This window comes from Vulpes vulpes, chromosome 4, assembly GCF_048418805.1.
Source record: "Vulpes vulpes isolate BD-2025 chromosome 4, VulVul3, whole genome shotgun sequence".
Taxonomy (NCBI): domain Eukaryota; kingdom Metazoa; phylum Chordata; class Mammalia; order Carnivora; family Canidae; genus Vulpes; species Vulpes vulpes.
Window position 1 is genome coordinate 127,332,332 of NC_132783.1, and position 23,949 is coordinate 127,356,280.

The 23,949-nt window shown below is 44.1% G+C and overlaps 1 protein-coding gene across 3 annotated transcripts; it reads right to left on the reverse strand.

The window, feature by feature from the left end:
* Nucleotides 1-2,770: 2,770 nt before the first annotated feature.
* PTGER4 (prostaglandin E receptor 4) lies at nt 2,771-16,880 on the reverse strand. Of its 3 annotated transcripts, none has more exons than XR_012001274.1 (4): nt 16,289-16,427; nt 13,168-15,849; nt 9,671-9,995; nt 2,771-4,703 (listed from the first exon to the last, which is right to left on the reverse strand). XR_012001274.1 is itself a non-coding variant. In XM_026016717.2 (4 exons), exons 3-4 carry the CDS (start codon nt 15,794-15,796, stop codon nt 4,110-4,112), a joined length of 1,473 nt encoding a protein of 490 aa, XP_025872502.1. In that variant the 5' UTR covers nt 15,797-15,849; nt 16,289-16,464; nt 16,769-16,880; the 3' UTR covers nt 2,771-4,109. The 3 variants fall into 3 exon arrangements, 1 of the variants encoding a protein (XP_025872502.1); XM_026016717.2 differs by lacking the exon at nt 9,671-9,995 and adding an exon at nt 16,769-16,880 and having other exon boundaries at nt 14,918-15,849; nt 16,289-16,464; XR_012001275.1 differs by lacking the exon at nt 9,671-9,995.
* Nucleotides 16,881-23,949: the final 7,069 nt, after the last annotated feature.

The following is a 23,949-nucleotide window of genomic DNA, read 5'->3' on the forward strand; positions in this document are numbered from 1 at the left end:
AGTAGCTGTACTTTGGGAAAGGACTTTTATATTCCATGGTTTTCTCATCAAGGTACTACTTTAATGGCTGTACCAATCTCACAGTCTTCCCTAACACACTTGACTTGTTGGTTAGATTGTCTTAAAGACTAAGAATTGGAGTTAAGATTATCTTTCTGTCTGCTGTGTCCTATTGGGACCAGGTAGAGTTTAACACCAGCCAGTGAGAAAACCAGAACTTTCTTTCATTGACAGTTTGAAGCTCTAGATGTTTGGGAACAAGTTTCCTGCAACAAACTGTCTTCATATAACATAGCTGGCACATTTTATAGATAGGATGACAAACACTGCTGAAGTTTTTCTTCCTTGGCTGTTCTTTTAATAAACCAGACTCAGGGATGCCTGGGTGGCTCAGTGGTTGAGTGTCTGCCTTTGGCTCAGGTCGTGATCCTGGGGTCCTGGGATCTAGTCCTGCATTGGGCTCCCTGCAAGGAGCCTTTCTCCCTCTGCCTATGTCTCTGCATCTCTCTCATCTTATCTCATGAATAAATAAAATCTAAAAAAAGAAAAAAAAAAAGCCAGAATCAACAATCAAAAGCCATTGTCATGGACTGAATTATATATATCTCCTTGGAATTTATATGGTAAAGCCCTCTCCCTGACCCCATGTAACTGTAGTTGGAAGTAGGGTCTTTGAGGAGATAATTCAGGTTAAGCAAAGTCATAAGGGTTGGCCCTAATCTAGTATGAGTAGTGTCTTTATAAGAAAAGAGACATCAGGGAAGCAGATACACAGAGAGGAGGCCATGTGACAGCAGAGCTAGAAAATGCCCATGTCAAGGCAAGGAGAGAGGCCTTAGGATATAAGCCAAGCCTTGTCGGCACCTTAATCTTAGACCTCCAGCCTCCAGAACTGTGAGAAAATATATTTCTGCTTGAAGCCACATAGTCTGTGGTATTTTGTTATGGTAGCCCTAACAAACTAACATGGACATATAACGCAATTTAAAAATGCACGAAGGGTTTGGGGCACATGGGTGGCTCAGTGGTTGAGTGACTGCTTTCGGCTCAGGTTGTCCTGAGACCGATTCCCTCATCGGGCTCCCCACAGGGGAGCCTGCTTCTCCTTCTGCTTCTCCTTCTGATAAATAAAATCTTAAAAAAATAAAAATAAAAGATAAAAATGCACAAAGGATTAGAATAGACATTTCTCTAGAGAAAATATACAAATGGTCAGTAAGCATGAACAAAGATTCTCAATATCATTGGTCACTAGGGAAATGCAAATCAAAATCACAGTGAGGTACCACTTCATATCCATTAGAATGGCTATAACCAAAAAAGACAGTAAAACATATTGGCGAGGATATGGAGAAACCGAAACTCTTGTACGTTGCTGGTGGGAATGTAAAATGGTGGAAGGCACTTGGGAAAACAGTTTGGCAGTTCCTCAAAAAATTAAACATAGTTAACATGACCCAGCAATTTTATTCCCAAGTATATAGAGAACTGAAAACATGTTCACATAAAAACTTGTATACAAATGCTACTATCAGAAATACAGAAATATTTTTTTAAAAAGGAAATACAGAAGTATTATTTAGCCATGAAAAGGAAATGAAGCACTGATTCATGCTACAACATGGATGAACCTTGAAAATATTATGCTAAGTGAAAAAAGCCTGATATTGAAGGCCACATATTGTAGGATTCCATTTATGTCCAGAAGAGGAGAATCCATAAAGTGGTTTTCAGGTGTTAAGGAGAAGGGAGAATGTGGAGTGACTGCGGACGGCCAGGTATATGGCTCCATTCTGTGAACATACTAAATAGGAGGCAAACTTTATAATATGTGGATTTTATTTTAATTAAATAAGCCAGAATCCGTATTCTGGATGGTGAACCTGAAGTGAAGTATGAGTGAGACTATGCTTTGAGTAGGAGTAATGTTAACTTGTGAATGAGGCTTTGTTTTTCCTCCATTAACACAGGTGATATAAAGTATATGCAGTTTATTATATCTGTATTTCATTTATATACAAATCCAGGGATTCTCATTGCCCGTATACATGGGAGAAAAATGAAAGCCTCTTTCACAGGTAAAATATTCTCTGAAAATGTTGTTTCTTAGGCATCGGTTAGCCTGGTAAAATAGAGCATCTCAGGCTCGGGCCAGAAGCTCCTTTTCTAAGCTGCCTCTATCTCAACCGAGAATCACTGTGTCTTCAGGTCTGTAAAGATGCTAGTCCTGTTTTTCTGACATCATCCAAAGAGATCTTTAAAAACTTGCAAATGGCCAATCACAACCTCATTCCCGGGGATTACTCTGAATGTGTCCTCATACTGGTACCATCGGAGTCACCTAGGAACTTTTCAGAAGTGTCTACACTCCAGACATACAGAATCGGAAACTGTTCTCACAAGCTCTCCAGATGACTCTGGTGCATGATCAAGTCTGGAAGTACTGATTCAGAGAATTTACAAGTCGAAAGGGCCACACGCTTATGTGGATTGTGATATTTGGGTTCTCCACATGCAGTGAGTTAGGCATAATTCGGTCTCCCCTGTACTCTCCTCCACCCATACAAATGTGATTTTGAGTACACCTTACACCCTGATCTTGCTTTCTAAATATCATTCTCCATCAAGTGGATCCAAGACTTTGTACTATTGTAACTTTTCTATAAATTTGACATTACTTCAAAGTAAAACAATGTAAATATTCCAATTTAAAAGGATGTAGATGATGACCTGAAACAACAACAAAAAAATCACACAAGTTTTCCAAAACTGATGATATGGAACTCAGACTGAGTGTATTTATTTATTATAATCTCCAAAATAATTTCAGTTGGTACAACTGCTTCTTAAAACCATATCAACTACCAGGCTCAGAATTTAATTACAACCAAGCAATTCACAAAAACACTTTAAGCAACAAAACATGCTTAGTAGTTCCTTGAGAAAGGTCCTTCAAATGTGTATAGCATCACTGGGTGTTACACAAAACTGCTAGAAGGTTATCCTCATGTGTCCAATTTCCTAATGTTGTTAAACTCCTATGGCATCTGTGATACTTCCACATCTCATCATAAAGGCCTTCATGGGGCAATGTGCCTTCTTCCTCTTACATTTTAAAGGATATTCTAGATCATTCCTTAGGAAAGTAAAACTATGAACAGTTTAAGAGGGAAAACAAGTTGCTTAGACTTCTTTTATATTACACACTTCAATTATGGGTTATTTAAGACTTTTTAAAATTTGTCATATTTTAAAAAGTATCAGTGGGGAGGAAAGTAGAAAATATTTACCAGCGGTTAGCTTCTCCTGAAATCACAGTTTTCTGAATACATGTAGCATCACTAAAAATTTTTTACTATGTATTATAATACATAGCTTGGAAAGAACTTTAATATTTTTTGACTATAGTCTTCATGTCTTAAAATAGTATTTTGCTTTATTCCTTTTATAATACTAAACTCTTTCTTTTAAAAATTTGTATCTGTTTTATAGCTATGAGTCTCATTGTATATTTTCCACATCTTGGCTTGACCTTGTTTATGAAAAAAATCTAACATCTGCAACTTCAGCTGGTTATACTGGGAAGAGGGTTACCATAATTTTATTATACCTTGTATTAACAATAAACCTTCTCACAGAGAAGAAATACTTTAAATACCTTAAATCATATTTACAACAATAAAATTCACATTTCATGCTTTAGTGAGACACTTAAATCACAAGATGAGTCCTCATAGTTTATTGGAATAGAGCCCTTCTGTACCTGGCCTGCTGCTGTGTGCCAGATAAAAAGCTCTGGATGTTATGAAAATAGCAAAACTTATGCCATCCTCCTATCAAGTAGAAAAACTGAGGGTAGGCCTTCCCAGCCATCAAGTGGTGACAGAAATCCTGTGTCATAGTGAAGTGACAACCAATGCGCTTCAGACCATGGGTCCCGTATGAATCAACTTGATTGTTTGAAAAGTGCTAGAGAGCCCAGATGTTCTTTAATGTGAGTTGAAGGACAAAACAGCCCTTCTGAGCACAGCCAAACACCTCATTTATGTGTCTATTGCACAGGATTTTATATGCTTCCAGAAATAGTGCTGTATTTCCTTCCTTAGCTACTATATACATTTCTCTGATAAGTTCAGTGTTTCATTGGGAAATGACACTTGCAGAGAGTTCCCCTTTGGGCCAGGGCCAGACTGGTGGCTGCTTCCACCAACCTCGTCCACCAGTAAAACACTCTCTGAATCCTGCCCCTGGGAGGAGTCCGAGGTCTCGGATATTCGCAAAGTCCTCAGGGAGGTGGTGTCTGCCTGGGGCAGGCCCATGCCAGGGACACCGGGAAGCAGATTCCTGCCTCCAAGCCCGTTTTCGCTGAGGTCGGGCATGTAGAGGAGGGTCTGAGATGTGCTGCTGGTCTCCTTCAGCTCCCGGGAGAGGAAGGAGCGAGAGTGGCCGGACATGGCAGAGGATGTCCTTCTGCTCTCTGAGCAGTGCTGTCCCGAGCGGTCCCTGCGGGACCCGCCGATGCGGCAGAAGAGGCATTTAATCTTCTCTATTGCTTTGCTGAGCACGGTCTTCCGCAGAAGGATGTATATCCAGGGGTCCAGGATAGGGTTCACAGCAGCAATTCGGATGGCCTGCAAGTCTGGGTTTTTGCTGATTTCTTGCACCAAACGTGGCTGATATAACTGGTTGATGAACACCCGTACCTGCATAAATGAGATGCCCACGTTTAGATTTTGTCATTAATCAACTGGGGAAATATTTGCATCAGTGTCTAACCTAATAATGTTAGCTAGCTGCCCTCTTTTCTGTTATTAAGTGCCAAGAAAGAGCAGCTTACACAACAAGCCTCAGAGAAACCGGTAATTGCGCAATCACATTTGTTTTGAGTTCGTGTGACATTAATATTTCTGTAAACTACCTTATGGGTGTCTTCCTTAGATCAGAGATGGTTTACAAAAATGCAGTGTATGTACAGGCAACACATGCATGAAGTTTCCTTGAGAAACACTTTATTAACTTCATTTCTGTGGGTGCTTTTAAGTTTTTGTTATTCAATGAAGTATCTTCCCTCCATCCATGGTCACTGATTTCCCTTCTTTAAGCTGCCTTTTTATATAAATGAGGCCCATTCTTTAAGTCAACTAACCATCCAATGATCACAGAAAAGTCCACAGGTTTCTTTATTATAAAGTCCATTGGTGGGCAGCCCGGGTGGCTCAGCGGTTTAGTGCCGCCTTCAGCCCAGGGCGTGATCCTGGAGACCTGGGATCGAGTCCCAGGTCGGGCTCCCTGCATGGAGCCTGCTTCTCCCTCTGCCTGTGTCTCTGCCTCTCTCTCTCTCTGTCTCTCGTAAATAAATAAAATCTTAAAAAAAAATAAAGTCCACTGGAAATTTCAAACCACTAGCTGAATCTCCTATCATCCAGAATGACCAGAGAATAGTTTCTATTTTCTCTATACAGTCCGTTTAACCAGTTATAATAATAATCCTCTAGTATTACCAATTCTTCCCTCAACAACCTCTTCCAATCTTTCCCCCTGCACTGCATTTCTGTCCTGACCTCTGTCTTTCCTGACCTTTGTCTTTCCCTTGTACTGCATTTTCTCACGTGAATTACTGTATCAGCCACCCAAGTTGTTTTCCCACCTCCAATTCCTCTCCTCTCCAATCTGTCCTCCAAACTGCCACCAAAGGTTTCTTTCTAGAAAGCAGATCTGATTGGGCTACTCAACTGCTAAACTTTCAGTGGCTCTTTGCTGCTTGCTAACTGTAGTTTTGCTCAATAACCACCATTAGGTCAATCCTCCCCAAAAACTCCCGTCAGAACCATTCCCTCCTCGGGCCCCTGGGTGGCTCAAGTCAGTGAAGTGCCTGCCTTCGGCTCAGGTCTGCTCAGCAGGAAGCCTGCTGCTTCCCCTGCTTGTGATCTCTCTCTCTCTCAAATAAATAAATAAAATCTCAAAAAAAAAAAAAAAAAAGGGAAAGGAATAAAAAATCAGTCCCTCCTTTGTGTCTACATAGCATTCGAGCCAAGTGCTGAAAACACCTCTGCGCAGACCAATAGGGAAGACAGGCTCGTTCTACTTCAATTTGAGCTATTTATGGCAAAAGGCACACCTGCCGGCCCACCAGAGGATGGGTAGGCAATAAATGAAGGAGACGCAAGGATGACCTAACAACCTGTGTGCTGTCTTATTTTTGGCAGTTCACAAATTTTGTTATTATAATCACTTATTTACTCATATTCTTTCATGCATTTAATCATTTAATAACAGGCATTTATTGTGTGTTAGGCGTTGCCATAGGTCTGGCCACAAAAAGTTGCATTAAATACCACAAACTTCTCGAAGGCAGGGAGTAATCTACAGCACAGAAGACAGGAAGGAAGACCAGCTGTGACTGCCGGGAGATGAATTGAAACGGGAGAGGTGCATAAGTGGGCTCGCCTACCCCAGAGCAGGAGGGGAGGGCGTTAGAGGGTGCCTCCTGTGGGAGGAGGAGGCTAGCCTAGAGTTTTTGATGGATAAAGGAGAGTTTGCTAAATTTAGAAGGAGGGACATAGCATTTCTTTTTTTTAAAATATTTTATTTATTTATTCATGAGAGACACAGACTGAGAGAGAGGCAGAGACACAGGCAGAGGGAGAAGCAAGCTCCATGCAGGGAGCCCAATGTAAGACTCGATCCCGGGACTCCAGGATCACACCCTGGACTGAAGGCAGGCACTAAACCGCTGAGCCACCTAGGGATCCCCGGGACATAGCATTTCAAACAGAGGTAATTCCATGTGTAAAGTCATGGAAGAATGAAATTATATTTATTGATAAATATATTTATTTGTATAAATATATTCTAATGAAATATATTTCATTCTAACAAATGCCAATTTCTGGGAACTTCAAATGCCAATTTCTGGGAACTTCAAATGACATAATGAAGAGAGCATGAATATATACTATATATATATATATATATATATATATATATATATATATATATATACTTAAACTGTAGACTACAGTTTGTTCCTTAGAGGAAAAAGCACTTGCTAAATGTACACTCTTAAATTTACTCTTAGAGTATTGTTATTATTGTCTAGATCTTACTTGTAAGTCCACTAGGATCTTTTATATAAAAATCTCACTTCAGGGATCCCTGGGTGGCGCAGCGGTTTAGCGCCTGCCTTTGGCCCAGGGCGCGATCCTGGAGTCCCAGGATCGGGTCCCACGTCAGGCTCCCGGTGCATGGAGCCTCTCTCTCTCTCTGTGTGTGTGACTATCATAAATAAATAAAAATTTAAAAAAAAAATCTCACTTCATATAAAAAGTGGTTTTAAGATAACTGACTTCTGTCTTTAGCAATTATTTAATAATTACTACTTGCCCTTAGTAATTACTTTAGGTTAGGGAGAAGTAAGAGGGAAGTCTCAGCCAAGGAGGATGCATAAAAACCGTAAGGAGAAAAAACTCACAAAAACAGAGCTGGAGCCATATAACTAGGGGCCACTATCTCTAACTTTAACAAGACTTGAGGACAGTGCTACTTTACCATGCGGTATAATAAGTAATATTCATGGTATATGAATCACCATGAAATAAAGAGAAGGGATATTTTAGAAAGATTTCTAACAGTTTAGATAAAATAAGTTTAAGATGTTTAGAGAAATAAATTGCATTAATCTGCAAAACTCAACTCATGAGAAACTTGTTTGTAGATGAAGCTAGATCAGTGAGTTGTAACCATATTTCTATTTCTTCCTTTGCGGGAATTCAGACCTTGATCAGCTACAGGTCTACCGTCCTTTCCTAAGAAATTATTGTTTTTCATTTGTGATTATTTTGTTGTTATCCATTTGTTTTGGTTTTGGTTGCAAAACCTGACCTAATCTTATTTTGGCAGTAAAACCTGAACTGAACTAGATGGTGAAGCTATTTTTACTCTATTTATTCTACTTAGTATAAGTATTCCTGTGTTCTGCTTCAGAGGTATTGTCCCAATTACATATTATACAATATACGACAAATTAGTTTTCTAAAAGCCAAGAAATTTAGAATTCTAAAACATATCTGGCCTTAAATGTTTTGGATAAGGGATTGTGGTCCTGTAAATCTCATAGAATAAAATAAAATGGTCAAATGGCTCTAAGTGGCATGAAATTCCTACTTTAGTCTCTGGAAGATAGCTATATAAAAAGTGAACTAGAATAAACAGAAGTATATGATGTCTTAAAATACTTTCAGAAACTGTTTGGATAAATGATACTAACAAGACAAAACAGGATTGATAGTCTATCTATAAAAAACTAGTGAAAGCATTTTGATTTCTTCTTGCCATAATCTTTTTTTAAAAGATTTTATTTATTAGAGAGAGAGAGGGAGGGAGGGAGGGGGGAGGGAGGGGGGGAGAGAGAGAGAGAGAGAGAGAGAGAGAGAGAGAGATAAAGCACACATGCACGCGGGGGAGAAACAGACGGAGAGGGAGAAGCAGGCTCTCCACTGAGCAGGGAGCTGGATGTGGAACTCGATCCCAGGACTCTGGGATCATGACCTGAACCAAAAGTAGATGCTTAATGGACTGAGCCACCCAGGTGCCCCCTTATTACTATAATCTTTATTGAGGCCCTGAGCTATGTTTGGGCACTGAGAGATGCCCTCTGGTCTATGGGCCTTTGTTCAGGTGAAGTGTTACCAAGACCTGAAGGCTTTGAGAACTTATCAAGCCACCCTGTTGGTGGCTGATTCTGGTCTGAGACCCAGGTCTCTTGATAACTTCCATGTTGCTCTTTCTGTCCTACAGTCTGGCTGGCTTTCTGTGTAAGAATAATTTCCTGACAATGGAATTCCTGGCAAAAAGCATGGGGTTTATATATTATTCACATGACATACTACGTTCCTAAAGATGAAAAAAATAATGGACTTAAATCTGTTAGCACCAGGCCTTCCCTGTGCATGTCTTTAGGAAAAAAACCTAGGCAGGGTCTGGGAGAACTTGCGACAGCCTCTGGGTGGCAGTGTTGCTCCACCTGGGAGGTTTGGGTCCACAGGCTCTCCCCTAAGCAGCAGCTTGCAGAGCCATCTCTAAGACCCTCTTTCGGAACAGAATCCTAGTTAAGTCTGAACTTTGCACATTTCTGAGATTTTTAACATTGAAATCTTTTGCTGCTGGTTGCCTCTCCCACCACTTCCTCAAAGGAAACATGGTTAGTACTGAAAGGAGGAAAATTTTTGAACAGTTTGGAATGGATATAAAAGGAATTAAATTTGTAGCTATTTGCCGGAAATGTATTAGGAGTTAGCATTTTATTTTAAAATCTCTGTGACGTTTTAGAAAAGCCAGAGTGTTGTAAAAAATAATAAGAATGGGCTTTAGTAATCAAAGGCGACAAGAAGAAAGGAAAGCATCACATCAATCTGTGTCTCACAGGCGTAGTTGATTTGACTAGTGTCCAAGGGAATGAAGGAAACCCTATTTAAGAGTTCCATGGGTGGGGGCGTGTGTGTGTAAGCTTACAATTAATATAAGCCACTGAGCCTGGCTATTTATGTCATTTAAGCAAAGGGGAGCCCACAGGATAGCAATAAAGAGGAGTATGAAAAGCAACATTTCAAGTTCAGATAAAAACAGTCTCAAAAGTTGGTCAAATTATTTGAAAAAGAAAATCAAGACAAACCAGTTTTCCTTTGTAGCATGTACTCATTGGAGATGGACTTGAGGTGGAGAAAAAGAAAAAATGAACAGAAGCTCCATGCACTCCATAATGCTTGAAAAAGTTTAGCAATCTCTGCCTCATTTTAAAGGTTACTTGGTTTGCTCTCCCCAAAGCAGGGGACAGTCCAGATTAAGATGGGAATATCGACAGCAGTACTCCAGTGTCAAATGGGGAGGTGAAAGCACTTTTCTGGAATTCCTGTCCAACAGGCCTTGTATGCTTCACAAATAAACATGTTCAGGCAGTTTTCAGGGTTGGAAGAAGAGTGTTCCTGATGAAACAACCTCTGCATCAGGGGAAAAAGACACCTTAAAACAGTACACTGGATACCAAAACCATATATAGTCTCTTGCAATTTTAAAAGTGAATCTATTTTTTTAGGAGCTGCAGATGTATGCATGTGGTTTATCTTTGATATTGGCAGGCATCACAATATCCTAAACTTCTCGAAGATGATGCGGATTCAGGAGCACTGGAACATAACTTGGAGAAAATATGATAAATTCAAAACTAGGTGTGATGACAGGAGAGCTACAGGGAGGTTGTATGTTGCAGACGTACATGTACAACTCTGAATCAAACGTATCTCTGTTCAAATCCTGGCTCTGCTCCTTCTAATTAATGTACAAATTATGAAAGTGCTTCGTACCATGCCTAGCACATAACATATATGTCTGCTGTCCTCGCTTTTTTGGTAACCCATATGTGGAAGTTTGGCTACTGTGGAATATATGAGTAATTTCAAAACCACAGCTTAGAAGTAGCTTTGAGGTGATGATTTGGTATCAAAAACATGTACTTCCTATGTAAGAAAAACCTGTTAGCAGGGAATGTCTAATTGAAAAAGAACGTTGAAATTTTGATTGGACTGACTTAGTAACTGACTGTCAAAGTACAAACACTTTCCAGTAAATGACAAGATCCTGGAGTGGGATTTGTGTGTGCTATGTGTTCTGTTCCAAGAACATAAATGGAATTATCTGTGTGTGTTCAGTTATCTAATTGCCCTGTAAAGAATCCAAAATTGACACAGCTGTTACTAGAAATTCTTACTACTTTTTTTTTTTAATGACAAAAAAAAAAAAATCTTTAAATAAAAGAGAGTGGAAAGAGTTCTTGCCTGTGTGGCTCCGTTCTTCCCTCCGGGTCACTAACTAGCCATTTCCTGCAGGCAAATTACTTAATCTCTACAGGTCAGTCTCTACATTGAAAATGTATTTCTGAAGTGTTGTGTTTTGTTTTGTTTTGTTTTTAACTCTGACTTTAATCACTTCATCTCTGGGGGGATGGGGAGAGAATCTTGTCAGTAGATGTTCCATAAAACCAAGCTTTGACAGGTCAGTAAAGCACAGAAGTCTACGAGACTAAGACACCCCCAACCCCCTCCCCCCAGCAAGTTGCAGAAGGATATAGATTTCTCATCCACAGTTGAGAAAACTGAGGAGCAGAGTGAAAATACAGGCTAGCCCTGCTTTCCTCACGATTCAGACAAGATGCTGGATATGGGAATACCTTTCTTTGATGTGCTACTCTGCAGTTTTCAACATTTCTACCACTAGGTCTGTGATTCCATGGTTATGGCTAAAACACTGCTTTCAGGAATTGCTATTTTTTTTTAACTTAGCCAAATTTATTTGAAAAATAATGAAATCCTTCAAGTTCTGCTGTAAGAGTACTCAAATTGATGGCATTACTCTTATGCCTTTAAATGTGATTTGTGCTCATCTGAATTCCTATCAGTTGTCCTAGGACTCCACTTCCAGTTTGCCTGCAGTAAACAAATATGTATCTATTAACACAGTTTTCCTCTGCTATAATAAATCTTTCTTGATCCAATGTCTTGAAGGCGTTATAGAGACAACTGGTTTATAGTAAACAACCAAATAAACACTCACAGGAAGTTATTTTCCTAAAGATCTGTGTTTTACTTGTCCGAGGCAGAAGATGAATCAAATTGGCCATTCTACCCCTAACAGAGATGAATACTTGTTACTTCAGAGTAAGGAGAAAGAAAATAAGAAAAGGAAGTAAAGCAGTATGCAGGGCCTTGGCTTGCCTCTGCACGGGAAGGGGGGGTGGGGATGCCTTTTCAAGTCCTATAGCATAACTGTTTAGCCCTGAGGTGCAAGATTTGATTTTATTGTTCTCTTGACATTAGTAACTGCAAAACTGGGCACCAGAAGTTGATCTAGCTACAGTATTTAACACTGGGACCTTAGGAGGCTGTCTTGCTTGCATATTTCTGAAGAATTCAATCCCTTATATTTATCTCGAGCACAGACTCTTTCGTTTCTTCAGCTTTTTCTGTGTTTAAAAACAACCAGAGACTGGTTTTATATAGAAGAATAGGCAAAATGACAAGAACCACCTTCCCACTAAATCTTTGTCATGTAACGTTGTCAAATGTCCTTACACCTTCTCCGTTCATTGATTATGACTCATTTTAGAAAATTTCTCAAGTTTAGCATTTTCTTAGATCTACGACTAATTTCCCAAGCTTTCCGGAGTTTCCATTCCAAGCTCTATTTATGAGACATGTGTTTTGGATAACAAATCAAAATTTACTTTTTTTCTATAAAACTCGGTATCAAGTGCCCTCTAAGAGCCACCGCAGTTTTCCTTCCCTGGTGTCCAAAAGACAAAATTTGGCTGCCTTTCAGTGACTGCTTGTTAACCTTATACACGATGTCAAGCTTTCTGAAATTCCAAGTAAACTCTATTTGCTCTATTAGCCTTTCCAACACATTTTAAGTGTTTTGAAGGATTTGATTTTCCTCAAGTAGGATTAGCAACTAACTTGATTGATAAAGGTAAAAAAGGTGCTTCATTAGTTTCCTTGGAACTGAAGATAGGTCCGATTGCTTTAATGTCAGGGTTCAGAAACTTTAAACTTAATTTACAAATGGAATATGAGAAACATGAAAACACAAGAAAGCTGCAGAAGTAAGCCAAGGAAGACTATAATTATGGGTCAATCCCCCTTTTAACTCTTCCAGTAACAGCCAAACTGTGGGTGGGTAGTGTAATGACTTCACTGCTTATCATTAATTTACAATTAAACTGATTCTGAAATTAGAATTTGCTAGCCAGAACTAAAGGCTAAGCACTGAAGCTACTATGGCTCGTATGATTCCTTATCACTTAAAAGGGCATGTGAGTACTTTTTACTATGTGATTCCTTCTTATCGGAGCCAGTTTCAATTTTCAGAGTAAAATTTCTTAGTATCTACTGCACATTACTGACTTTATGTTAACAGTGGATAGTATTTGCTAGTTAAAATATGGCTAATTTGCAGGCTAGAAATATAGCTCCTATAGTTCCTTGTCTCTAGCTTCTCAAATACCTTCAGAGGCCTTGTGATAAATAGCTCTGCACCACAGGGGCCAGGACTACCACTTCAGTCCAAGAAAACAATTCACCTGTCACTGTGCAATCATCAAGAGCTTCATATGCTTACCTTCCTGTTTTAAAAATATGTGTATGTTGCTAAAGCTCTTGCTCTAATTCCTCAGTTCCTTAAAGTGGATGTTCTGTACGTAGCAGCCACTCACTTTGTCATTTACTGTTCTGCAAAACAGAAGGCAGCAGCCAGAGAAGGGAGCCCTAGCAGGAGCAGGCTTGTTTCTTCCAAAATCTCACTCTATTCTGAGTTGCCATTACAGACAGTAAAATATATTTATGTGGTAAATTATATTGGGTCCTGGAACGGTTTAAAGGCCCTTCTGGCCAATTATATTTATTTCTGTTTATACAAATTGTCAAGAAGCTACTGTACGCTGGCTCTTAGCCACATCTAGGTTCCTTTCGTTTACACTCACTTTTATCAGATATAATATTTTTATATTAAAGATCCCTGGACCGTATTAGTAAGAGAAAGAAGGGTATAACGCATGCTCATTACATTTCTTTTCCCTTGTTCCCAATCATCAGAAGAGAAGCCCTCTGTTTTTGAGTTGGTAGTTTAGCATATCTAGAAATGCAGTGTTTTGAGAGATGGAAAAACTCAGAACCTATTGCTTTCAAGAGAAACTCTAGATGAGGTATTATGCGTAGGAGTCCATCAGTTTCTGGTGCATTCCATCTTAATGACAGGCAAAGTATAGAGCCAGGTGCATTTTCAACCTTTCTGCTTGTAATATTTTAAAAGCTAATCCACAGGCAATTTTAAAGAAGGCGGTGTCCTAAAAGTGAAAAAGTGAAGTGTGCCAAAACTCAGATGCACACACTGTACAAAGGCCAAAATTAGAAATGTTCTAGGAGTGAGACATGATGTAATATTATATGAACATGGTTTGGAGTCAGGTGGGTCTGAGGTTCATCACAAGCTGCCGAGTTTCGGCTTGGCAATAATTAGACAACCGTCTCTAGAGCTTCTCCTCCTTTAGAATGGCAGTGTAACCTCTCACAGTTGTTGAGAATTCGAATTCAATAACCCATGTACATCAGCCTGCCCTTAGGAGGCCCCTTGAGAAACCTGGCTTCCTGGTCCCAAGAAAGAAATAAGGAACCCCACTCTGGGCTGTCCCCCAGGAGGAATCGAGACCCACGTGTGCAATGAGAGGTCTTCCCAGGGCAGAGCACGGTAAAGAGCAGGGAATCTAGCCTGACGCTGTAGTTCTGCTAGATTATTTTAAGCAAGTCACGCCCTGTGTAACCTGAGGGCGTTAGACTAGACCCAAACGCATCCAATCTCTCTAGCTCTAAACTTCTACATAATCTACCAAAACAAACCAACCCCCCCCAAAAACCCATACATAAATCAAAGCACCCAAACCCCACTGCCCTAAGGAATGGCGTATAACAAAGAGAGATCACTACCCCCACCCCCCTCCCCGGGAAAGTTTCCGGTATCTGTGGTTCTCGGTGGAGGATGGGGCTCAGTCACGCTGCAGCGGTTCCCCTCCACATCTGACAGAGTGGCAGGTGTTCCCGGAAGGCTCAAGGCCAGAGTCAGGCAGCGGGGGGTGGGGTAGGGGCTGTCCCGCCAGAGAAAGGAAACCAGGCTTTCGGAGAAAGAAACTCAGGGGCCCAGGAGAAAAGCACCTGCTGCATCTCATTAGGGATGCGGCGTTAGCGGAGGCTGGGCCTGCTCTGGGCGTCGGGATCCATCCCACCCCGACCCCGACCCCGACCCCGACCCGGAGGGCGGTGGAGGGCGGTGGATGCGGGGAACAGGGCGCGCACGGGCCCCACGCCCGGCCACTCACCACGAGCGGGATGGAGCAGATGAGCACCACCAGGGAGGTGGCGATGAGCAGGATGACCATCTGGATCTCGGCGCCCGCTATCCCGCGGAAACTCCGGCGGCGGCGAAAGTCGCTGAGGCGCGGCAGCGCGGGGGAGGCGGCGGCCGGGTGGCTGCGGCAGAGCGCCGGGGGCACGGCGAGGGCGCCCGCCGCGGGGTGCTGCTCCGTGCCCAGCGACGTGCGGCGCATGAACTGGCGGTGCATGCGGAGCAGCGCGCCGCACACGAGCACGTTGCACAGCACGGTGGCCAGAATGAGGAAGGAGCTGAAGCCCGCGTACATGTAGGAGAAGGCGGCGTGCGCCGTCACGTTGGTGGTCCAGTCAATGAAGCACCAGGTGTCCGGGTACTGCAGCCGCGAGCTGCCCAGGCCCATGTTGGGCAGCGCGCAGAAGAGCACGTTGGACGCGTAGACCGCGACGAGCGTGAGGCCCGCCAGCCGCTTGTCCACGTAGTGGCTGTAGAAGTAGGCGTGGTTGATGGCCAGGTAGCGCTCGATGCTCATGGCGCAGATGATGCTGAGGCCGGACAGGCTGAAGAAGAGCAGGATGAAGGTGCTGTACTCGCAGAGCGCCTCGCCTCCCGGCCACTGGCCCTTCATGTACGTGGCGATGGTCACCGGACTCACCAGCAGCGTGCCCAGCAGGTCGGTGACCGCCAGCCCGCACACCAGCGTGTAGAAGGTCGTCTCCTTCTGCTCCTTGCGCGACTTGCACAGCACCACGATGGCCACCAGGTTGCCCACTACCCCGAAGATGAACATCACCGCCGGGATGGTCACCGGGCTGTTCGGACGGTCGGGGGTGGAGGAGGCGGACGCATTGGCCCCGGGAGTGGACATGGCGGTGGCCCTGGGCACGCGCGGCCCTGGATGGATGGAGTTCGAGGCTGGGTCTGGGGGGTGGGGGGACGGGAGAGGCAAAGACCGGTGAGCGGAGATGGCCACTTGCAAGGGGTCAGACCCGCGCCCCAGAAACACGATGTGATGAGAAAGAAAAAAAAAAAAAAAAAAAAAAAAAAGAGGAACAGCCGGATCCTGGGTCGTGGCTTGTGGCCACCGAAATCCCCAGGCTCCGGACACGTCCTTCCAGAAGCGCCACGCCACCGCCCTTAGGATCGGCGGTTGATGCCGCCGCTCTCCTCCTCCCCCGCCAAGACCACCAGGACCCGTCTCAAGGGCTCAGGGAGTGGCTCGCCGTCACCCCGACACGCTGCCCGGCACGGAAACCCTGGCCCAGGGCGAGGTGCGGACGCGGTGCAGGGCGCGCTCGCTCCTCCCGGGAGCGCACCGCCCGCCCCGGCCGGGCCCCGGGGCCCCGAGCCCTCCTCTCACCTGCGGCGGCCGCGGCGGGGGCGGCCCGGAGGCCCCCAGGGTCCAGACTCAGACGCCCACGACACGCCTCCACCGGGCTCGGCGCGGGGCCGGGCACGCCTCTGCCGTGTCACAGCCGGGGCTCGGGGGCTGCCAGGCTTCCGGAACCGGGCTCACAACGGCGAGCTTGCACACACCTGGGAGAACCAGAAGGGCAGCGAGATGGGTCAGTGCGGCCCGATCCTGGCTTTCGTCCTCCGGCCTTCCTCCTCCTCCTCCTCCTGTCCCCCGTACCCTCAGAGGCGGGCCCGAGCCCGCAGGTCGGGTCCCCGGGCGGCGGCGCCCAGGTGTGGGGCCGCGCGCGCAGGTGGCACGGAGCCTTCCCGGCTTCTGGCCGCCCCCTCCTCGGCCCCGGGCAGCTATCGCGGCTGGCGGCTGCCGCGGAGGCTGCTTCCGACGCCCCGGGGGCGGCTCGAGGTCCCCTCGGCCTGAGGCTCTGACCTGGTGGCGCTCATCTTCCTCCTCCCGGCCGCGGCTGCCCAGCTCTGCTCTCGCCCTTCCAGCCTCTGTACAAACTTTTCTGCTGCTCCAAGTTTCTCCGACCGAGGCGGGGACGCCCAGCGCGCGGCCCGGGCGCCCATTGGCTGGCCGGGCAGGGGGCGGGGCCTGCGCGCCGGCTGGGGGCGGGGCTCCGGGCAGCGCGCGCGGGCCGGGTCCCCGCGGCCTGCCCCGCCTGCTCGGGGCCGGGGTCCCGGAGACGTGGGCGCGCGCCCCGGCAGGTGGGCCCGGTGCGCCCGGGGAGCCCTGGGCGTCCAGGGGGGCGGACTCCGAACCCGGCACGTCTCCCCCACTGCCTCCCGCTCCGAGTGGGCTGTGTCTCGCACCTGCTGCACGTGGATCTGCACCTCTGGGTGCTGGGAAGGGGGGGCCGCCTCGGAGCGGTCGAGGTGTGTGCGCGCGGCCGCGGGGGCGCAGGGCAGGGCGGGGCGGGGCGGGGGGCGCGTGCCCGGGCGCGAGGGCGGCGCGCGGGAGGGGGGGGCGGCCGCGGGGGACGCGGGTGTCGCGGGGAAGCAGGCGGTCGGCCGGCCGGCGGCGCCCAGGGTGCGGCCTTGGCTCCGCGGGCATCCCCGGGCGCTGGCGGCGGAGCCCTGCGGCAGCGGGGACGGGTGACCCGCAGGTGCCGCGCGGGCGCCGGACCCTCCTCCTCCTCCTCCGGGCGGGCGGGCCGAGCTCCGAGCCCTGGCCCCGGGGCGCTCCCGGTGGACACTCGCCCCACCAAGGCTTCGCCGCGCCGGCTGACCGGGGGCGCGACGGGGACTCGCAGGTCCCTCGAGGGGAGGACTCCGCGGTCCTTGCCTCGGCGATGAACCCCTGCACGGCCGCGGTGCGCTGCCCTTTCTTCTTGCAGCGGGTGATTTGTTTGGTGGTGGGCGTGTTTGCACCCTCCTATTCCCTTCTTCGTACGCTGGTTCCCAAAATCAGGACCGAAAACACAAAAGAAAGGATTGCAAAACTCCGTGGTGTGATTCTAACGGCTTCGTCGTGGTTTTTTTTTTTTTTTTCCCTTTTTTTAAGCATTAAGAGATCGTGTGGGCCTTTTAAATTCCTAGAAAAATTTCTTTCCAAGTGCCCATACATGCATCTTGACCTATTGTATCTCCTCATAGATTAAACAGATAACTAGATTCTTTGATGTGATGAGCAGGTATGGGTTCCTTAAATGTCATTTCTTGAATAAACAAACTTCCTAAGAATTGATCCGGCCCTCCTGTTACTGTGCATGGCGCGGTAACAGATGAGCAACAGGAGAACCGAGAGGGCATTCCAGACTTCAGCTCATTACGGGACATGAAATCCCTGCACTCACTCTTAGAGATGCCATAAGGATATGTTAATATGGCATTATTCTATTGTTTAAACTGTTTCCCCATGAATACTGGTGATTTGGAAGGAGTCTATACAAATAATTGCTGGCAATTGGTCGGTTTCCTGGCCTCCTCTCAGTCAGGGTAACTAATAACCACTTCTGTCGTCTATACTTTTCTTTGAGTAGTGACCTCTAGGGTTGTGTCAGTGAGTACAAGTCAACACTAGAAAAATGAAACTGCACGTTCTGCCCCTATTTTTCCCTAACCACATTACATCACTATCACCCTGTCAGGTGGTTGTCAGTAAATATATGAAGGGGAGGTGGGAAGTTCCACTTATACTCATTTTATGCTAATAAATTTTTTAAAATTACTTTTCATTTGAAGTTCCTCAAATGGAAAACAGGATTGGGGTACGTGTTAATTTTTTTGAGGATGAAGAACATATTAAATATAACAAGTGAGACACACTGCTGAAATATTAGTGACAGGTTTTAGCATGTTATTGGTAAGCTGGGCTTATTATCAATAGAACTTTTTTTTTTTTTAAATTTTTATTTATGATAGTCACAGAGAGAGAGAGAGAGAGAGGCAGAGACACAGGCAGAGGGAGAAGCAGGTTCCATGCACCGGGAGCCCGACGTGGGATTCGATCCCGGGTCTCCAAGATCGCGCCTTGGGCCAAAGGCAGGCGCCAAACCGCTGTGCCACCCAGGGATCCCTTTTTTGTTTTTTTTTTTTTACTGGTCCTTTAAATTGTCTTTCCACAGAAGCTCTAGGAAGATTAAAATAAAATGAGAAATCAGGAGACCAAATGAAAAAAAAATTAATGAGGTTTACCTGTACCATCTTTTGGTATATGATTCTTAAAGCTAAAGTTTAGCCTTCAGAACTAGAATGTGAAGGTTAGGAAACAACGATTTTGTTTCCTTAATTTGAAAAACTGGGACATTGTAGTTTCCCTCACACTCTGCCAGCAATCTACATTGCAAAAGGAAATAAAGAATTTTCATGAACGCATAGACAATTCTTGTCATTGTTTGTATATTTCAAGGAAGAGATTTTTATTCTAAACATTGTTTTATATCCTTCCTTGCAGTTTTCACATCAATCCCTCCTTCTCGTACTGGAAGACCTGGGTTCAATGTTAAATCCTCTTTGAGTTTTGAACTAGCCCAAGAACTGCCTGACTGATCAAGTTGATTGCTCTCTTTTACCTAATTATTTGATGACTATTTTGAGTCAAGTCCCCAAGGAGGGAACCTGTTTAAAAGCAAAGGCTGCTGGGAGCCTACCCACTACATTCCCTTTGACTACGCTGAATCTTCCATGGATCAAAGGAATGGATAAGAAAGAGATAGTAATTCCTGGGAAGAAGGCAGCAGCATGAATCAGATCTGACCTGGATCCCTTACTAAGCCTAACCTGGCCAGACCTTAGAGCATTCCTAAAGCACTAACATTCATGTAGCAGACCTGTGCAAATTGTGTTTGCTTTCTTTTATGACAGGCCAGATGGATACTGAAAACAGTGAAAAAGGCATCTATCTGGTGCAGAAATACAGCGCCCTTGGACACATTTGCCTTCCATGTGTTCACCCAGTTGGTTCAGTGGATGACGTGTGTGGCATCAACCTGACCTAGGGCATGAGGGAAGGTCCACAGTTGTGGTTATGGCCTTCTAGTGACTGCCTTCTCTTTTTAGTGGTACATTTCAAATGTGTGGTCCCCAATTATTATCATTTTCTGATGATGAATTTTAAGCTGAGTCCAGTGCCTGGAGTTTGTATGTATGTCAGTACTGTGATTAACTCCCCAACATCTTTATGGGGTGATAAATTAACTGCTGTGGAGGCAGTTTGCCACCAACTGACTCCTTCAAGTTGCTTCCTTCTCCAGCGGTTTTACTCCTCAAACTGATGGCTTTCTACCCTTTTTATTTTTCACTTCTTTTTTTCTCCCAAGTATTTCCAGTGCATTTCCATTGTGTATAGGGCCAGTGGGCAAAGAAAGAGGATTGTTCACTTAATGTTGCCCATTTTTGAAGGTCTAGGTGGAGAGGGAAAGCCTTACTAGTTCAGAAGTCTCTTCTATAGGAAGATGGACATTTTAAAAAAATTATTTATTTGACAAAGAGGGAGAGTGAGCCCAAGCAGGGGTAGTGGCAGGCAGAAGGAGAGGGAGAAGAAGGCTCTCTGCTGAGCAGGGAGCCCAACATGAAGTTCCATTCCAGGACTCTAGGATCATGACCTGAGCCAAAGGCAGACGCTTAATGGGCTGAGCCACCCACATGCTCCAGAAGATGGACATTCTGATTATATTTCAGTTTCTTCTCACACGCATCTATCTCTCTGAGGCATCAGTCTAGGCCATTTGAAAGATGGAACCTACGACTTGAGAGAATCCATCACTCGAGTGTGTATGATGCTTAGTGAATCCCTGCGACAGAAGTTCAAAGCTCTTAACTGGGGAGCAGAGTGAGAAATGTAGGATTGCCATTTTTTGAAATTTAAACCAAAAATTAACCTCTGGCCTGGCCTGCTCCTTGACCTCCAGCTTAGTGGGTGTTGATCACAAAGCACACTAAAGGGGCACCTGGATGGCTCAGTTGGTTAAGCGTCTGTCTGCCTTTGGCTCAGGTTATGATCCCAGGGTCCTGGGATTGAGCCTCATGTCCTGCTCCCTGCTCAGTGAGGAGCCTGCTTCTCCCTCTCTCTGCCTACTGCTCCCTCTGCTTGTGCTCTCTTGTTCTTTCTGACAGATAAATGAATAAAATCTTAAAAAAAAAAAAAAAAAAACGAAAACAAAGTTCTGAGTTGAAACTGCTGTATCTTGAAGATATGAAAGTCTGAGGCAGGTTACTTCCTCTCCTTGAAAGTAAATGAATTAGGTGGAAGGCTAATTTTATAAGAAAACTTAGTCTTTTTTTTTTTTTTAATAGCTACAGTGTTTGATCTAAAAAGAAATGAGATTTGATTGCTCATATAAAAAAGCAGTTTTGAATATGATTTTTCTGATGCCAAGGTATTTTGTCTATTTTCCAATGAAATAATAGATTATAGGTTAAGAAGAGCTATAAAACTTACCTAAGGAATTTTTGAAGAAAGATTCATTCATTGAATCTAATAGAAGAAAAGCAAGTACGTTTTGAGGCTATCTAATGTGAGGGCTGAACATCAGCTATGGATTTTTTTTTTCTCTCAATTGCGAATTAGTATAAAGTGTCAATTGTTAAAAAGACCTGAAATTTTAGTAGCTGAAAGAACAGAATATACTTCTCGAAATTGTCTTGCTGTGTTCATGATTTGTCTTCATCTCTGATCATATTACATTGTTTAGTTTTGCCTTCCTTTTCCTGGCTTGCATCTCATCTTTAGCTTCCCAAATCGAACACTTAAAAAAAATCCCCCCAAAAGAATAGAAATAAAATATATTTTCCTCTTGAGGAGGAGGATATACGCTAGATAAGGTTTTTACCTGGGCTCCCCTAATTTTGGAGATCCTTTGTACCGACTCCATTGGGTTCTTACATGCTGTACGGTCACCTGGCCTTGAAGGCGTGCTGCTAGAAATGCCCATTTTATGAAGTGTCCATAAATCCTAGGTTATCAGAGAAAGTCTAAGAGTCGTTCTTTTTGGGTTAGATGATAGACCATTCAACTTTTAACCCCAAATCAAATCTTTTAGTCTTTGCCAAAGGAAAGTCTCAACAGAGGAAAGATTTAAAAAAATATATATTTTTAAAAAATTAGTAATTGGTATTTTTCAAAGATTTTCCCTTGGTATTTTTTAAGGGTTAATTTGCTTTCTTAGGACTTCGACAAAATGTGTTTTTGTATTGCCTTTTTTTCCTGTGTTTTTCTTTTTTTTCTTTTTTTAAAAAATTGTATGTATTTAAGTGATCTCTATATCCAATGTGGGGCTTGAACCACGACCCCAAGGTCACCAGTCAGATTTTGCTCCGACTGAGCCAGCCAGGTGCCCCTCCCTGTGTTTTTCTAAAATGAGATCTGTGCAAGAGAGTTAGAAGTTTCCATCTGCTGCTTTACAAAATTGCTCAAACCCCACTTTCAGAGAAAGAGGCCCAAGATCTGTAGCTTTAGAAAAGCTGTATTTATCAGAAATTCCTATTTCAGGAATTTATCAGTTCTGCCTGAGTAACCCCTGCACTGCTGTGTGCAGGTTAGTGGGGCTCTTGTTTATTTTTAGAAATTTGAGGTAATCATTTCCCTTGCAGAGCCAGTATCAACTCTATAATCCCTGAGCTAATGTGTTAATTGTAGTGGCATTTTAAGCTTTGGGCAAATGCTAACATCTCATTTCCCCCTTCCATCCATAATAATGATAAAAGCTTTCCTATAATTCAAATGAAGGCTCACTGTGAGAGCTTTCCTTTACACAACCCCTCCCTGCTCTGCTGCAGTGGGTCCCCACCACGCCTTCTGACAATAGCAGCCATTTCTTAAATCCTTAAATCCACCTTAAATCCACAAACCCTAGGATCTTGACAACCAGGATTCTAGACAACTTCTGAAATTAACCAAGCCAAGCAGATCTCCCCTCTTTCTTTTTCTCCCTACCCTTTCATTTCTCTATCAACAATATCAATAAGTAACATTTAGTATGCACTTACCATGTACCAGGCAATGTGCAGTGTTCTTGGTGAATTTTTTTGCCTTTTGTTATAAATTAGGATACAAAAAAATAATAATAATAAATAAATAAATAAATAAATTAGGATACAGAGATGGAGAGAAGCTAAGTGATTCTTTTTTTTCATCCTAAAGATTTTATTTTTAAGTAATCTCTACACCCAATGTGGGGCTCAAACTCACAGCCCCGAGATCAAGTTGCATGCTCCACTGAGCGAGCCAGCCTGGTGCCCCGATTTTTCAAGGTCACAGAGCTCATAATTGCTGCAACAGAGAGTGCAAGTCGCTAGCGCTGAATTAGAGTCTCCTTCCCCGGCACTGGGCAGGGGCCTACTCCCAAAGGCCTCAGCCCATCCCTTAAAAAATGAACAAAAAGACCAACACATTATAATAAAGAATATAGGTAAAATTTCTCTGGGTGGTAGTGGTATATTCAGCTTAAACATCCACCACCCATCCCTCTGCCCCTAGAAAGTAGGTACAAAAAACAGGAAGTAGAAAATCAGTGTTTTCTGATTTGAGTTTATGGCCACTTATTTTAATTTCCTGTTTTTATGGGCAGTAGTCTGCCAGACTTGCAACTAGCAAGGAGACCGATAACAATTTCTACATTTATTTTTTTATTTTTAAGATCTTATTTATTTATTCTTGAGAGACACACAGAGAGAAGCAGAGACTCAGGCAGAGGGAGAAGCAGGGTCCTCTCAGGGAGACCGATGTGGGGCTCGATCCCTGGACCCGGGATCACGGGATCACAACCCGAGCCAAAGGCAGACGCTCAACCACTGAGCCACCCGGGCGTCCCTTTCTATGACATTTAAATGATCAAATACTTCCTTATGAAACTCTGGCTTGTTCTGTTCACAGACAGAGCCCAAATCAACTTTCCTGCTTAGATTGAGCCTATAGTGGAGAGTGGTGTCATGAAAAAGCATTGATCAGGTATGAACTATAGGCCATAGATTATACTAAGCCCTTTCTATTTATCTTAAATAAGTTTATGGTAAACCTGGAAGGGAGTTAGCATTATTGCACCTGCAGCTCTATCAGGATATAAAGTCAGTAAGAAGATCTGCATTCATTTGGACATCTCTTTTAAGGGAGGTGGTGTGGGAATGGGAATAATCAAGAAAGATTAGCATAAACTCAGGGAAGGGGGTGGG